Source organism: Octopus bimaculoides, chromosome 1 (assembly GCF_046866305.1).
Source record: "Octopus bimaculoides isolate indiv1 chromosome 1, ASM4686630v1, whole genome shotgun sequence".
In the NCBI taxonomy this organism is placed as follows: Eukaryota; Metazoa; Mollusca; class Cephalopoda; order Octopoda; family Octopodidae; genus Octopus; species Octopus bimaculoides.
The window spans coordinates 53,820,955-53,839,030 of NC_142928.1; the positions used below are offsets into that span (position 1 = coordinate 53,820,955).

Below are 18,076 nucleotides of genomic sequence, written 5' to 3' on the forward strand. Positions count from 1 at the left end.
TACCGCCTGACTGGCTCCTGTAGGATTTTCGAGCGAGATCGTTGCCAGTGCCCCTGGACTGGCTTGTGCGGGTGGCACATAAAAGACACCATTTCGAGCGTGGCCGTTTTCGTGCGGGTGACACGTAAAAGCACCCACTACACTCTCTGAGTGGTTGGCGTTAGGAAGGGCATCCAGCTGTAGAAACTCTGCCAAATCAGACTGGAGCCTGGTGTTGCCATCCGGTTTCACCAGTCCTCAGTCAAATCGTCCAACCCATGCTAGCATGGAAAGCGGACGTTAAACGATGATGATGATGATGATGATGATATATATATGTGTATGTGTGTGTATATATATATGAAATTGTAATTATGCTTTGTTTATTTACATCTGTATATAGTAAACATATGCAAACAGCAAAAAGAAAATATCACTCATAAAGCAAAAGGTGGACGATAATAATAATAATAATAATAATAATGATAATGTTTTAAACTTCTGGCAATGTATGCATTATTTTTGCTTCCATATCTATTTTTCATTGATATTTTCCACTGAATGAGCAAGACAGTATAAACAACTTTCTTCATATTGCCATCAATTATTAGTATAAATTTTTCTTATTGTTCTCTTTTATGAAATCCTCAACTGTGCTAATGTTTTCTTTATCAGTTTCTGTTCTAATTAACATGTGTATTTGTTTATTCAATTTCATTCTTACTGTAAGTCAAAAACATTTCGGTTTTTGTCTTATAACATATCTTATAACCCTTTGCAGTTATCAAAATGTTTCTAGCTGTTAATTACTTCTTAAAGAAAGTATTCAGCTTGATTTATAATTTTGAGTTTCTCATTTACTTTTACTAAACCAATGGAACATTTTTGCATTAGATTTTAAATACAGCTTGTAACCAATGGAATGTTTAATTTTCATCCAACTATTAGATTTCCTAAGTTACCTTAAATTTTAAAAAATTTCTTTTTTAGGTCTGTTTCTTGCGTTTGATGAGAACAGAGACAATCATATTGATTTCAAGGAAATGGCTTGTGGCATATCAGCTTGCTGTCGAGGTCCAAAAACAGAGCAACAGAAATGTTAGTTTTTTTTGTTATTGCCATTTTTTTGTTTATACAATCTATATCAATAAAACTTAATGTACACTTGACTTAATAGGCTTCACAATGTTCCAGAAAAGAATTCTGTTTATAATGCATGTGTATATGGGGGTGGAGTTGTGTGCATGCATACGTGCATACATGTGTCCACAATTGTATATATTTGCTTCCAGTTATTACAATTGCCCAAAACCTAAAAACTGTATTTGTTCTGGATTGCTTTCTTTGAATTGAGCTTAGTGCTATGATAGTTTTGTAAAATACAGAAAAAAAATTAGTACACATCCAAGTGTAAGTATAAAAATTATGCTTATTTTGGAAATAGTTTTTTTCTATTATTTTATTAAAAAATTATAATTTCAGAACCATAACACTAATAATTTCTTCAAAAATGAATGTAACCTTAATTTGATAAAAATAAAAACTGAAAGATTTTGCAAATGTTTTGAAATAGAACTCTTAATTTCATTCATAATTTTCAATTTAGATAGCATTAAGATTTCTTAGAAATATATGAAAACTAAATGTGAAAACAGTTTATAATAGCAAATCTTAATTTCAGAAAGTTAGTTTTAAGTGATAAGGTGCATAGCTCAGTGGTTAGTGTTGGGCACACAATCATGAGGTAGTGAGTTCAATTCCCAGACTAGGCTGTGTGTTGTGTTCTTAAGCAAGACACTTTATTTCAAGTTGCTCCAGTTCACTTAGCTATAGAAATGAGTTGCGATGTCACTGGCACCAGGCAGTATCAGTTGTTGTCTTTCCCTTGGATAACATCAGTGGCATGGAGAGAGGAGGCTAGTATGCATGGGCAACTGCTGGTCTTCCACAAACAACCTTGCCCAGACTTGTGCCTCGGAAGGTAACTTGCTAGGTGCAATCCTATGGTCTTTCATGACTGAAGTGGGGGTGAGGGTGGGGGGAGTGTCTTAAGATAAAGATACTACTTGCACCAACTTAATTATGACATAATCATTTTATTAAATTCTTCATCAGTTCTTAAATTGAAAACACTGGCAGAAATATGGTAACAAAAGTGTTAATGTTAGTGTTTGTTTTCTTGATTGTTTTTCAGTTTGTTTCAAAATTTTTGATACTAATCATGAAGGGAAACTTGATAAAGATGGTTTGAAATCTATGTTGGAAGCTCTTGTATTGATACGTAAAGAGAATAACTCACCAGAAGAACTGGTATGTAATGAGGCTTTTAATTTCATTTGGCATTTATTAGGTTAGACATAAATATCAGTATTTGCCAATCAATATATTTTAGTCCTTTATTGTTTACTGTTATTGTCATACACGTCAGGATGCTGTTGAAATAGTTGATTTGGCTCAAAAGATTTTACTCACAGAATATTCTAAACTACAGTTGGATTAAAAGTATCAAGTGTGGTTTTGAAGACACTTATTGCTGTTTGTGGTGTTTAATCAAGATATTCTTAGTATCTCATAAAACTGCTTTCCTCTCTATATAAAATGCTTTAAATCTACAACACATTATGCTATGTCATGTTTGTTGAATTATCTTAATGTGTCTGATTTTCCTCTGTAAAATATTACCTGCAGCAGTTAGATTTAGTGATAAAGATTTACATTTGTCATGACTTTTCTTCTGAATATTGTCATTGCATAAAAGACCTCACTTCTCATCTAAGGATACATAAAGTGTCCAGAAATATTTGTTAAAGAAAGAAACTCTTAATTTTCAAAATCAAAAACTATCTAAACTTAAAATAACTAGGGTCAAATTTATTTAATACACAATTTTATGCCACTCCCAGACTCTCTCTTTGATAATATTTTTATATTTTATATGTAGCTATAATGCAGTGATCAGATATTGCAATTTTAAACTTAAATTTCTGTCAATTTTTTTAAAAGTGTATCAATTTTTTATATTCCAGTTGTACATTAATGTTATTTATGATTTCTATTCTGTAAAAAGGAAGATGATGTTTTCCATCGATTAGATCCAGAAACAGTTGCTATGGAAATTCTTCTTTGTCATGATGGAGACCAGGTAAGGTTCAGATGTTAAGAAGTTTATTTATTTAAAATTTTTTTCTCTTCTGTTATCTCCACTGTCTTGATACTATTAAATTCACAGAATGTCATAGGATAATTTTCAAAACTCTTTCAGGATGGTTGTATCACCATGGAAGAATACTTGGTTTGGACTGTTAACAATACCCTTTCAGAAGACCTACTCAATCTCCTCAGTCAAGTAAGTTTCCTGTGAATAATTTTATAAAAATTTGTAACTTATTGATTATGCAATAGCTTTAAATTAACTTTTTACTGCATTTATACATATTTGTAATTTATTAGAGCTGTTTGATATTTAGCTGTAATAATAGAGATTATTCTGTTACATGAAGAAATGTAAATTACTGAACTTACTCTATTTTATCTTTTATTGTAGATATGTCATATTGTATTGGGATTGCGACCCCTTACACGTGAAGAAGAAGGGAAGATAGTCAGGTTAAGAGAAATTGTATTTTTGTGGCGTTTTTGATGTCTATATATTACCGTCTTGCATCCTTTATGTTTGGTTATTTTTGATTATTCTTCAGTATTGATCATTTTCCCTTTTATGACTTGTATGTTTTTGTTTTGCTCTATTGTCATTTAGAAAGGATAGTATATGTTAAATTTTTGTGCTGTTGTGTTACATGACAGTAATACTTTAGAAGTAGTCATGGTAGGTGATGAAGATAATTAAAAAAATATAATAAAATTAAATATTTACTTTTACTAGAATACAACTAAGCAAATCTTTACATGTTGAACATGGATTTAGAAGGTTATTTTTTTTAGAGTTAAAATGACTGGCAAATTATAGCATATTTGCTAAATGTAATAGGATACTTGTGAAGAGAGGTTTTTGGGTACCACTTTGATGTTGCTTTTTTTCCCTCATATTTTGTCTCTGTTCATGTTTAGATTTAATATATACAAATCTTAATTTAAAACTGACACTTTAACATTTATTGATGTAAAGCATATAACACTTTTCAGTTTTCCTCACTGTTTATTCTCAATATAATTACATATACAAATCTCATTTTGTTTAATTAGGGGTTGGTTAGAGAGAGAATCAAGAAAAGCCTTAAAAGTTGGTCAGACATGGTACCTTATTAGCATGGCATGGTGGAATTCATGGAATGAGTATGTTACATCAGAAGTAAGTATTGAAGTTCATTTAATTAAAATAAGTAAAAATTGATTTGATTTTTCTTTTAAAGGAAATAGTGGTCAAATAATTGCTAAACACGAACTGTAATATACTTATTTGACTAAATTACAAGAGATTTCCATCTTTTGTTCTCATTGATAATTTCCTGTTATTGATAATATTGATTTTAAGTTTCATTGATTGCATTTTTATTTGTTTAATTGCTCACATCTTAAATATTGTTAAATTTTACATATCTTAATAGGACTTCAAATTTTTTAACAGATTTGATGATGATTTCTTAGAACCAAAGTAACTGCATGTTGCTGATTTAATTCTCCTTTTACCATTCAATAGGCTCCGGTCTCATACAATGATATTGATTTTCCCATATCAAATGATATAAAATGGTCAAGTATAGACTATTTGGGCCGACAGAGAATTGCTAAGAACAGTAAGAACTCTTTAATTGCAATGGAAGATGATTCTGTTGTAATGGTGAATGTAACAAAAGTTGAAAATAGCTACACTATGCAATCAATGACATCTAGTCTTCTAGATGATCACTGTTCTCGATCAGCTGTCAGTTTATGTGGTAATGCACGACAAGAAACTCTTAACCCACTTGACATGTGCAGCAATACAGTAAATCGTAGTCCCAGTGCATCTCCAAAAATGCGGAAGAAAACTCAGGTATATCCAGCTCCCCAGAAGCCTGGAGCTATTGACAATAGTCCTCTTGTACAAATAAATACATCAAAGGTAAAAAAAAAAGCCTACATTTTTTTCTTTTTGCTTATTAAATCTCAGTGTTTGATTAAAAATTTGAACTACTGATTATGAGTTATAAACCTCCTACAATCATTATATTTTCCCCAAAAGGCAACTTGCTGGCAAGTTGTCTAACTAAGAAATTTGATGAAAATAGTTATTCAGGTTTGACTGTCTAGTAATAAAACCTCAAGCTTGATTTTAATTTTTGCTTTACATGCAATAAACACAAAGTGCTCTACAGTAATCCCTCACCATATCACAGTTCATCTATTGTGCACTCAGAACATTGTGGATTTTTCTGGCTAATATATGTAAATTTATATCACAGACTCCTCAGCACATTGCGGGCTTCTGTGACCAATAGGTATTTATATTTTTTTAGATTTTAATTATTTCTCTGGGTGGATTTGGAATGTAACACCCATGATAGTTAAGGGATTACTGTAGTCTGATATCATTATTTGCCTTATATCTCATTAGACTATTGTTGTTTGACAATTTTTGTTTTTTTTCTATCCTTTGTTATCCATTTATTTAGGTAATGACTTTAACAATTGAAGGTGGTCGTCTAAAGAAAGATGTACCATTAGTGAGATCTCGTGATTTTGAAATAGTTCCTGAACCAGTTTGGAGAGCTCTTTCTAGTTGGTATGGAGGCAATCCAGCTTTACCACGCACCGTAAATATATTTTTGATATCTTTCTGTTATAAACCATGAGATTATAAATTGGTGAATTAGTTATCTGCTCCCATATTTTTGAATACCTTAACTTTTACTAAACTTACATAATTATACACATAGGTATAAGCATGGCTGTGTAATTAAGAAGTTCATGGTGTATGTGTGTGTATACATACACATCTGTGTCTGTGTTTCAGATTTGTACTTCGGTGAAAATTAGCTAGAAGTGGTGATGTTGTTGACATTTCTCCTGTTAATAAAAAAAATTTGCTGGCCTTGCATCTTTGAAGACATGTGAAACAAGAGATCCCATACTTGAAAAACTAGTAAAAGTTAGTGACAGGAAAGGTGTCCTGCTCTGAAACAATGCCTCAATAATATATTTGTATAAGCAATGCAGGTATGGGGAAATGGATGTAAAAACAAAGCAAAAAGTACATCTGAGTAAAATATATTGAGACTAAAGAATTAATTTTCATATATTGATGACCATATCAATCTTAAAATACTCAACCATGTAATTTTGGGTTCAGTCCCACTATATGGTACCATGGGCAAATGTCTTCTTCTATAGCTGCCTAACCGTGGGCTAACTAATGTCATGTATATGGATTTGATAGACAGAGACTGAAAGAAGCCTTTTATATATATATATATATATATATATATATATATATAGTTCAAATTTATAGAAAAACAAAGATGAGACAGATGTAGGAACAACTGACAAGTGTATTAGCTTGATGTTCATGAAAAATAGAAAAGTCTTTTACATTTCAAGCCTACACTCTTTGACAGAAAGGAATAAGAGGAAATAAATAGAGGGAATGATAAAAAAGTCTTGAGTTCAGAAGTCCAACATAGCGAATGATGGGAAAAAAAGAGGTTGAATGAAGGGGAGATAATTCATGCTAATCCCAACAATAAGAGGAGCACAAGTATGTGTGCGTATGTGAGAATGGGGGAGAGTTAGTTTGACTGTGTGTGTGTGTGTTTTGTGTGTAGCAGTTGTGTGTCATTGCTGAGTCTGATGTCCTGGAGGTACTCCATGAACTGATCAGCCAAGCGGCGTCTCGTTTGACCAATGTACAGGGAAGGACAGAGAGAGCAGGGGATCAGTAAATGACATTACTAGAGGTACATGTAAAGGAGTCAGGGACATGATAGGGATGGTGATGGGTGCCTGTGAGCATGGAAGGGGCAGATGCAACAGTTTGGGCAGTGGAAGGAGCCAGGCTGGGAGGTAGGGGTAGGGAAGAAACTGGACTAGGTCATGCAGATTATGGGCTCATTTGAAGGTGGGAAGGAGTAGGTTAGAGATGTGTGCGGTGGGGGTGGTCAGACTGGAGTCGCCAGAAGGCTTGGAGAATGGTGCATTGGAGGGGTGACAGATAAGGGTGGGGTGGAGAAAGAGCAGAGGCATGGTCCACAGTTCGTGCCCAGGCAAGGGCAGTGTGGATAATGGTGAGGGGATATCCATGTAGGATAAAGTGGCAAGCCATGAGTTGAGACTGAGTCTCAAAGTCATGGTTATCACTGCAGAGCCTGTGTAGACAGAGGATTTGGGAGTAGGGGGTAGAGAGCTTGGTGTGGGTTGTGTGGGAGGAGAGGAAATTAAGGTAGGAGTGTGAATCAGTGTGTTTGTAGTGGATGGAGGTAGTGAGAGTAGAGTAGTGGATGCTGACAACAATGTCGAGAAATTTGACAGAAAAGTTAGAGATAGTGCAGGAGAATTCAAGGGCAGGATAGAAGGATTGGACAAAGTTGTTTGTGGGAGAGTGAGGTTGCACCGATACAGTTATCAATATGACGACCATATAGCTTGGGCGTGGGACCAGTGAATTGTGAGAATATTTGGGCCTAATGAAGCCAACAAACAAGTTCGCATAGTTGGGGCCCATTCTCATTCCCATGGCCACTCCAGAGATTATTACTAAAACTCACCCACAAGCAAGAAACAGTTGAGAGACAGATAGATAGATAAATGGATATATGTCTATGTATATATGACTGTATGTGTGTATTTGTGTGAGTGAGTTCCTATTTTCCTTGCATTCACTACTTGCTAAACAATGGTATCCTGACAGTTTTGTTTGTTTGCAGTCCACCATGAATGCATGTCTAGGCTGTTTGTTGTTTGATGGAATGGGAGATTATTAACTCTCTTGAAAACAAGTTAGGGTTTACGGTAAGAAGGACATTGATCTGTGGAAAACACTGTCTTAGTGTACACTTGTCTGATCCTTGCAAGTATGGGAAAGTAGATTTTAAAACACTATTGTTATTGATGATGTTGATGATCTTATGTATGCTCTCAGCAGTTTTTAATTACCTGTCATAAAAATCTCACCCTTTTTATTCCTGTCATATTAATGTTATGTTAAGATTATAGATTATTGCAAATAATATATTCATCTCACTGTGTTAATTTGGTTAAGCTAATCACAATATCAGTCAGTAATCTAAAAATGTATGCTTGTACCTGATAAATGAAGTGTGACTTTTGTTAAATGTTTTATAGTTTATCAAGTCAATGAATGATAAAATGAAAATAATTGACCTGTTTAGTGGTGTTAAAATGTGTTTCTTTTCAGAGAGATTAAAATAAAGAAATAATTAAGAATTTGGATTAGTAAACATTTAAAAGATATAATCTTTTGAGTGTTAATCATGCTCCTAATTCTATAAATTTATATGTATCTTTGAATTCTTAGTTGTGTTTTTAATAAATTTATTTCAGTAAAATTTTCCATGCTAACAAATTGGTAATACACCCTGTGTATTCTCTAAACTTATGCTTGGAGTAGGTACAATTTTCAGGTTATTGCTAATTGCAATCACTCTACAGTGAATTTGATTTGTTAAGTATATTGAAATGTAGAGTTATGACTTAACACAATGTATGGCAAGATACACAGTTTACAGACAAAATATCCCACATTTAAAAATTTAGTTGCCATATCTCTTCATTTAAAAAAAAAAATTTAAATAGTCCGTCCTTCTGCCACCAGATTAAATTCATTTGGATTTTTACATTGAGTATGTGGGCAGGAAAACAAACAATGCAACACTTCTAAACATGTATCACAAATGACAATAATAAAAGCTGTTTTGATTACTAGAATATTATATTGTTGAGTGTGTATGGATTAGTGTATATATTTTAATGGCATTTAATATATTTGTGTATTTCCCTCTATAGGTAATTACTTCATCAAAAGGTAATGCATATTCAGAATTAGAGTTATATCCGATAACCGTCCGCCTGTTTCGACATCAAAATATACCCCAAAAGCCTGTCCAAACAACTTCAACTTTCACTGGAATGATGGCTGGAATTAGTGGCATGACATTTAGTAAGTAATTTTATTTGCTATTATTTTCTTGATTTTATTTAATCTACTTATTGAAATCTATCTACAACAAATTTAAATTAACTTCTGCAGCAATTAAACTTCATATGTCCTTCCCCATAATCCGACATGTAATACAGATTAATCATGAAGACTCAGCTAATTTGTTTTCCTTATTTGAAATAAATTAGTTACTGCATTTATTTTTGATTTAAATGTATCTTTTCAAGTAAAGCACTGATAATGATTGGCTAAGAAGTTTGCTTTTCAGCCATGTGTTTTGGGTTCAATCCTATTGCATGACACCTTGGACAAGTGCCTTCTATTATAGTCTTCAGTTGATTTATGCCTTGTGAGTGGAAAGTGGTAGATAGAATATGTGCAGAAACCCATTTTGTGCATGTATAGATATGTGAGGAACATGCTGTAAGTACTCAGAGTAGAAGTAAATTATCAATAAAATGCCTTATCACTATGAGATAGTTTATGAAAATATTTTACAACAAAAATATTTACTTGTTTATGTGTGTGGTTGGTGTTAGGAAGGGCATCCTGTCATAAAACCTTGCCAAAACAGACTCTGAAGCCTGGTGGAGTCTTCTATTTAGCCAGCTCCTGTCAAACTGTCCAACCCATGCCAGCATGGAAAGTGGGCATTAAATGATGATAATTGTGCACCTATGTATGCATGTAGAAAAACAAACTCTTATATAGACATGGCACACATACTTATTTATATTTTTATACAGTTGTATTTGTATGTATTCATATATATATATATATATATATATATATATATATATATATATATATATATATAAATGAATGTTTGTTTTTATGTTATAATAAAAACAATTTTACATTAAACTGAAGGATTACTTAACAGTTTTTGTAAAGAATATTTATTTATCATTCTTTAACAATAATAGTATATAGTGACTTGGAAGTTTTGGCTTGCTATGCCATCATCAGACTGTGGTACATTGGAGTTTATTTTGGTTTTATATAGTTTCTGTTAAGTTAAAATTTCTTGTTTTAGGTGGAGGTTGTATGATAGGTTATGATAGAAGATTGTTATTGATTAAATTTCAAGTTTTTATAGTTCATTATTTAGTCATGCATGTAGAACTTTGTAATCAGGTGTACCAGCTTGAGGCCTTAGGGTTGTTTTTAGGGGTTCACAAAAAATGGAGATAGGTGAAAAGGTTAGTTAGTCAGCAGATGTGTCACTAGATTTAGTTGTTGATTTTATTTAAATACTGATGGGAGATTTAATCTTTTGTTTTGGGAATGTGGAGATTATAGTTTAGGGTTCAGTCCAACATATAAACCTTTGTAATTAGGTGTGTCAGCTTTTAGGTCATTAAATTTTTAAAGGTTCACAAAAGAATATTAATAAGTGGTCAACAGATTTCTTTATTTGTTGTTGGTATTATTTGGAAGATTTAATTTGTTTTTGGAAGTTGGATGTTATCAGTCAAGCATGTAAAACTATGTGACTAGGTGTGTCAGCTTTAGGTCATCGTGTTGTTAATATAGAAATTTATGTTTTGTGTTTTAATGTTCACAAAAAGATGAAAGTAGGTGTAAAGGTTAGTTGGTCAGTAGATTTCTCACTATGAGTTACTTGTAGATGTTATTTGATTACAATATACAAAATCTGACCTTTGTGTTTTAGGTGAGTAGAGTTTGTGAGCTATGTTTTTATAAATATTTCTTCTATTCCATTTCAAGCATGGGTATTTTATAATTAATTATTTTCAACCTGTGGCTATACATAAATGTGGGGTATTATAAGAATGCGTACATATAATTACATATAAAAATACACACAGACAAAAGAAATTTCTAAGCCAAATTAATCCTCCATCATCTTTGCATATATGTATGTATGTGTATGTATACAAGTTTTACAAACTTTTTCAGGAGAGACACTTATTAATTTCAAAGAAGTACAAAACTCTCATCTCCTTCAAAACAGCATCCTCTGACTTTGATGCACTTGTCGTAGTACTCCAACCACTTTGTGAAGGCCACATGGAAGTTCTCCAAAGTGAAGGTGTTCAAGATCCTTGTCACAACCTCCTTTATCTTCAAAATGACTGATCCTAAGCTGGGGTGGGGGGAAACCAAAGGTCACAGGGAGCAAAGTGACAAAGGCTGGATTGTTTGGAGGGTGAGAGAATGTTTTGATGTCCATCTCTGTCAAGTAATTGGTTACCAGATGTGCATCACTGAACAACCCATGAACAAATTTTGCACATGTTCAGATCTTTATGAATAATTCTGTGTACAGTTGCCACACCAATTCCAAACTGTATCTTTATAGACACATGACAGTTGTCTATGGAAAATCACAAATTTTCTTAACCAGGTCTGCTGTTTTGATGTTCTTCCTACATCTTTCATCCTCTCTCACTTCCCTTCTACCATCCTTTAGCCTATTATGCCAGCATAAAAGTTAATCCATAAGCAGTCTGGAGCAATTTGTAAGTTTCTGTAGCATTTTTTTCCATATTAATGCAAAGCATTGTTCTATAACCAGCTTCCAAACATCCCGACTGCATTTTGTACACTGGTTGGCTGTGACAAGCAATGTTTAATAGGGTGTTTTCAAAGTGCTGTTATAGTTGTTTTGTTCAATCTGGAATAACAAAAGTCAACAGGTCAGTTTATTAGATATATAGTATTGATATACTAAAATTACAATAATCTAGGACAGTTGTAACTGCCACTCTTAAAAAGTCTCAAAACTTCTGGAGTATAGCTTGTATATGTATAAATGTATGCTTGTACACTTATATAAGAAATTTTTTTGAGATATTTTTGTTGAAAGTTGGGCAACTTTTACATAATTTCTTCTGTACTAGTTTAGTATAAATCTGTGATGCTAATGTTTACATATATTATGAGGATATTTTGTGCTGAGGAGACAAAAATATGTGAGATAGCCAATAGAAAAAAAAACTATTGGTTTGAAATGTTTTAGTGCTTTGATGATTTTGTGTTTGCAGAAAGAGATTATTCAGTTTTGAGTTAATAGTTTGAAATTATATGAAAGCTGCCGTGATAGCTAAAACAAACTAAAGAATAATGACAATTATTAGAATGTTTCAGGTGTAATTACTTTGATTCTTTCAAGGAGTGTAGAAGTTGCACTAGCATCATTGTTACAAATTTTCTCTTTGTGTATTATCCATCTCAAATATTGCATTATGGGTTATTCTATTCAAGAGTGTTTTAATTGAATTCACCATTCTGTGGATATAAATATATTGAAATAAAAGTGGAACTTTAAATTACTTTTTGATTCTATTTTAACTTAAATTCATCATTTAGTTGTTAAATACATTTTCAATTAAAAAAAGAATGTAATATTTCTTGATATTTATAGATATTGCCAACTTTTCAGCAAATACACCCCGCCGATATTTAGCTTACACTGCAGCATTTAGCCGACATCATACATTGCAACAAATCTATGAATTTCTTTGTGGAAGACTTCGATTCAATAAAGAAGATATTCGACTTTGGAAGTTTAAAGATGAGGTATATTGTGTTTGAAGACATTTCAGTTGAATGTTAAAAGTTAAATATTTTATTTTATCAATTTTTTAAAAACTTCTATTTGTTCATCTGTCATTCTAAAAGACATAGAAAAAACATTTTCTTTGAAGATAGCCTTCCATAAGGCATTTATGTCTTTCAGAAAAATGGTTTGTGTAAATACACAAATTATAAAAGTTAAATTAATGATGTATACTTAAGGTTCTGAGTACCTTCTGTTTTTTTTCACAATGAATCTTTTGAAAGAGTTTGCCTTATAAAAGATAAGGTAGTCTTTGAAAAATTTTAATGTATGCCTGTGCAAATATTTTTATGATTGGTTGTTTTACTTACAGCTAAATATGCAACCGTGAATTAGGAGCTGTAGTTTCAGTTCTGAATTAGCTTGCATGATTTAAACTATATAATGATATATATCATAATTATCTTATTTCTTTCCGTCACTTTTAGACTCCCACATAAAACATTTAATTCAGACCTCCTCTTTTAGCAAATAGAATTAGAATCTGAGGAAAAAAAATAATAGTGACATTAATAATTGAGTAAAGTTTGCAAATATGGATGTTTGTATGATGTGGAGAGTTGAGAGTATTTGGGGGATAGGAAAAAGTATAAATCGGTGTTACTAAATGATATATATATATATATATATATATATATGCACAAGAATGTATTATGGAAACATCATGGCATATGAACTTATTTGTATTTCAAAATGTTATTTCATACAGGGTAATGTCTTTCCTGCTTCCAGATTCTATGGTGCTTTAAGTCAGCTGGCTCTTCACCAGTTTTGTACTTCTGTCCTTGATAGTGGAAGTGGTTCACCCTTGATTCTTCAGAGTCAGTAAATTAGCTGACTGAAACCAGCCTCTAAGGCATGTCCCCCTACTGCTCATATTTGCCCAGAACTTCCCCAAAATAGTTCAATTATAGCTGTGCTGCAGCAGTCAGGCAAAGAACAAAGCCTACAATACTTAAAAAAAAGAAATGACCCATCACTTCTTATCTTACAACACTTAAGGCTGAATATTAATTAATGTCAACAAATCATGCCTACTATAACCTTGGAAGCTCTCACAATACATCAGCTTAAGATATTTGAACAGAGGAAAATAAATTAGAAAGATAAAATAAATGCAATAAATATCAAAAGGGCTTTTTATACTCAGGTTTATATTTATAACTTGTAATGTCTTTTTTTTTCACTTTGATTCCATTTAAACTTTTTATTTATTTCAGCATAACATGACTCTTTTGGAGGATGACTGTATGACATTAGAAGATGCTGGTGTGGAAGAAAATCAACAAATTCTTATTGAAGGTAAATTTTTTAGGGTATTTCATTTTGATGAAACATTAATTTGTCCTTAATTTGAGCCAATTTCATTGTGCAAAATTGGTAATAGATTACTAATTCTTTTGCAACAAGAATTTAGCAATTTTAACTTTTCATATATAAGTTGTTTAACAGAAATTCTTTTAAAATTTTTAATGAAACAAAAAAGAATGCACCACCAGCACAAAAAAAAAAACAAAAACAATTTGGTTATCTTGGGCCAAACAATAAGATATAAGAGAGTATTTGTAGTTCACTTGAAGCATTGTGTATTGTTTGTAAAGAATAAAATGTTTTGAATGACACAACAATGCACTATAATACAGACAATGGACTATAATAACTGCTGTAATTTAATCATCAATAATCTGATATATTTTGGAATCAAAATTCCTTCTTCAGATATCCCAAGAATTGATGGAGTCGCTACTATAATTGGTTTTCTGACAACTTTTCTGTTTTTTTTTTTTCTTTTCTGGAAGCGTCTCAGCAGTGGTCTCACAAAGCTCCTTCCAGAATTCCTCATGAGATGTGCATGAGGTCAGCCATGTCTCAATCTCATGTGTGCTGGCACATCCGTAGTGCTACTTCTAAGTTATGTGTTATACGTGCTGCTTCTTCCCCCCCTTCTTTTTTTTCTCTTTTTTTTTTGTTATAAACAATACATGAGCATGTTATCAAAAATGAACCTACACGCATCCAGATGTAGCTAAATAATATATTGATTACCAACCTCCAGCCTGTTGTTAATTTGGGGCTCTAATCTGTGTACAAGTATAGCTTCCTTAATTCTTAAATTACCCAAATTTCTTTCATTGGCCTCAATTGTGACTGTTATTCTTTTGTCAGTGTTCCAACATCTATCTAGATGTTTTCTGAAGGTGGCGGCTCTTGTGTTCAGATGTTCTTTGATGCGAACGTATAATGGCCTTGTTGTGCTACCCACATAGAACTTGTTGCATTTGTTACATTGTATTCTATACACAGCATTTACCCATTGGCATAAATCTGTGCCACGGATGGGCCAGTTTGTTAGTGTGCATTGATTATTGTCCCAGTGCCCCTGGACTGGCTCTTGTGCGGGTGGCACATAAAAGACACCATTTCGAGCGTGGCCGTTTTCGTGCGGGTGACACGTAAAAGCACCCACTACACTCTCTGAGTGGTTGGCGTTAGGAAGGGCATCCAGCTGTAGAAACTCTGCCAAATTAGATTGGAGCCTGGTGTTGCCATCCGGTTTCACCAGTCCTCAGTCAAATCGTCCAACCCATGCTGGCATGGAAAGTGGACATTAAACGATGATGATGATGATGATGATGTGTCTTCTCAGAGAGGCGCCGGAGTGGGCTAGTTCTGTGTTTAGCCTTTCTCTTCTTATGGCTCTTCGGATGGCTGTAGTTATCCTCTCGCTAAAATGGGGTATTTTTAAGAAGCATGTGTTGCTGGGTTTTCTATGTGTTCATCGTGTTGGTTGTCTTGGGTAGTTGATCCAATTTACAATGGATCTAGGGTACCCATTGGTTTTCAAATGTGTTAAAGCTAAGAAAACAATTCTGATAAAATGGAGCAAAGTCTACATTATACTACAAAGCAAAATACAAATGTTGTCTAAATCTATGGATTTACACATTTGGGGGAAAACAATACATATTTGAATCACTCGTTCTTTTCTCTTGCTTTGCTTCCCTACCATATGGTTTTATGCTTAGTACCTTTGCATGGCACTCTTGGTGTCTTTTTCTGTAGCCCCGAGTTGAGCAATGACTTGTGAGCAGATTTTGGTAATGGAAATTGAATGAAGCCTCTCGAGTGTATGTACACGTGTGCGTACATGTCTGTTTACATTTGCACTTCTTTGCAAATCACTGAACTTCAAGAAATGACATTGTCATTTCCCCCGTCTACAGATCATCTGATGGTTTTGCATCTTCAAACATGTGTGGAATAAAAGATCACTTACTTGAAAAACAGGTAAGAGTTAGTGACAGGAAAGGCATCTAGCTATAAAACAATATATCAATAGTTCTCTAACCTTTGCTAACATGGAAAAATGAAATGAATGAATTATTTTATTCCGAGATATATATATATATATATATATATATATATATATATATATATATATATATATATATATATATATGTCTTACCTATGTAATGTAATTTAATCTATTTAAGCTATGCAACTCACAGTGTTATCCTTTTTTTTTTTTTTTCTTTATTGCCCACAAGGGGCTAAACATAGAGGGGACAAACAAGGACAGACAAAGGGATTAAGTCGATTACATCGACCCCAGTGCATAACTGGTACTTAATTTATCGACCCTGAAAGGGTGAAAGGCAAAGTCGACCTCGGCGGAATTTGAACTCAGAATGTAACGGCAGACGGAATACCATTAAGCATTTCGTCCGGCGTGCTAACGTTTCTGCCAGCTCGCCGCCTTGCTAAACATCATCTGTTATGATTACGAAGATCTTTTAGCACTGAACAGAAATTACTAACATCTATATCTAACAGATTAAGTTATGAATATGTAGTGGAAAGGTGTATCAGAACATGTTGTGGTAACAGATGCAATAGGCATGTGGATGCCTTCAAAGTAAACAAAGGGATAACAATTCGTTGCCAACTGCTTTGAACTGGTGAAGAAATCAACAGGATACATCTGTGGATATGATAGGGTAGAACTGAATATGTTTTGTGTCACTGTGTGCATTGGTCATTCAACCGGACGTGTTTGTGTCTGTGGGTGCATTGGTCATTCACACTAGTTGTTCATGTTGAATATCTGAGAAATTATTGGCCTGCTATCTTGTGGCGTATCTCTGACTTGACTGTCTGTCCCTTTACGGATTACTGTATTTATAACAAGTCGTGGCAGCTAGAAGGACAGACATACCACAGGATAAATTGTGCCTAAATAGATCAATTCCTGTCCATTTGAACTTCACCTAATATGGCTGAGGTCGGAGTTCAAAGGGAAATGATCCATCATTTTTTGACAGAACAAAGAAATTTCTTTTGTGCCTGTTTGGTCAGTGGTGGATCAGGCAAGTGAGAATCCTTGGATTCAGTTTCGAATCTATGCTTGGAGAAAGGAACTGTTAGTTTTTACAAATATAATGGAAAGAAGTAGGAATTATCATGAATGGATATGATTTTTTTTTTTCTAATTGTAAAATTGCAAATATATTTCATGTGAAGTAGCTGTATAAGCACTTCTTAAAAAACTTAAATCTTCACTATCTTTTTCTATTAGAAAACACAGTTGAGTGTCTTTATATAGAAAGCTGGTTGTAAAAGAATGAAACTGGCTAGCTATTGACTTTATACAAGACAGATAAGGATCTTATTGGTGGAAAAAGTTCAGAATAGTCTCTGCTGAATAATGAAGGAAGGAAGTAGGTTAGAACCCAAATATTGAATTGATAATAAAGATATAGGTGTATAGTTGGAGTTGTTTAATCTTCACTTTTATATTAAATCACAGTTAACTATGCATTCAGTTTTTATATGCCTGAGAATATCATGATTAGTAGTTATTGATGTAATCAAACATTACTAGTCACAAGAAGTGATTACTACATTTAGGTTTGTTCTTATTTATTGAGTTGTGAAAATTTTACTTCCTTTGTCAAAGGACACAGTGAATTAGCTGGATATTGATGTTCAGATCCGTGTTACATGAGGAAACTTAACATGCATGTTAAATTGACAAATTTCCAATCTATCTAAGTATATGTACTGACGAGTAATAGTTTAGCAAAATGTTTAAACTGGCATTGTTACTTTCTAGATATTGTAATTTTTCTGAGAGTGCCTTTGATTTGTTTATTTTTAGTTCGAAACAAAGATCTCACATGGCCCGAGGAGATGTGTCAGCTTGCAAAACACAGAAATTTTAGTAAAAAAGATAATGGTAAGGAAATATATTATTTCATTTGTTCTTTTGAAACTGCCATCAATCAGTAGTTGCTAAATATTATTTTTCTGTTGAATGTCTTTCAATGGTGGAGGCATGTGGCTTAGTGGTTAAGGTGTAGGACACATGATTGTAATACTGTGGTTTCAATTCCTAGAC

At 33.1% G+C, this 18,076-nt stretch overlaps 1 protein-coding gene across 8 annotated transcripts in view; it reads left to right on the top strand.

Annotated features, from left to right (window-relative positions):
* LOC106879368 (ubiquitin carboxyl-terminal hydrolase 32) overlaps positions 1 to 18,076 on the top strand; it is a 161,711-nt gene that overhangs the window by 107,281 nt on the left and 36,354 nt on the right. For 4 of the 8 annotated variants that reach the window (XM_089350953.1, XM_089350965.1, XM_089350951.1 and 1 more), the window contains exons 7-18: positions 970 to 1,077; positions 2,174 to 2,289; positions 3,047 to 3,121; positions 3,242 to 3,325; positions 3,524 to 3,585; positions 4,183 to 4,288; positions 4,637 to 5,041; positions 5,592 to 5,732; positions 8,938 to 9,091; positions 12,483 to 12,637; positions 13,898 to 13,979; positions 17,837 to 17,914. In XM_089350953.1, the coding sequence (XP_089207079.1) occupies positions 970 to 1,077; positions 2,174 to 2,289; positions 3,047 to 3,121; positions 3,242 to 3,325; positions 3,524 to 3,585; positions 4,183 to 4,288; positions 4,637 to 5,041; positions 5,592 to 5,732; positions 8,938 to 9,091; positions 12,483 to 12,637; positions 13,898 to 13,979; positions 17,837 to 17,914 (1,566 nt within the window). The remainder of the gene's footprint in view (positions 1 to 969; positions 1,078 to 2,173; positions 2,290 to 3,046; positions 3,122 to 3,241; positions 3,326 to 3,523; positions 3,586 to 4,182; positions 4,289 to 4,636; positions 5,042 to 5,591; positions 5,733 to 8,937; positions 9,092 to 12,482; positions 12,638 to 13,897; positions 13,980 to 17,836; positions 17,915 to 18,076) is intronic. The other 4 variants (XM_089350966.1, XM_089350976.1, XM_089350959.1 and 1 more) reach the window with 1 other exon arrangement.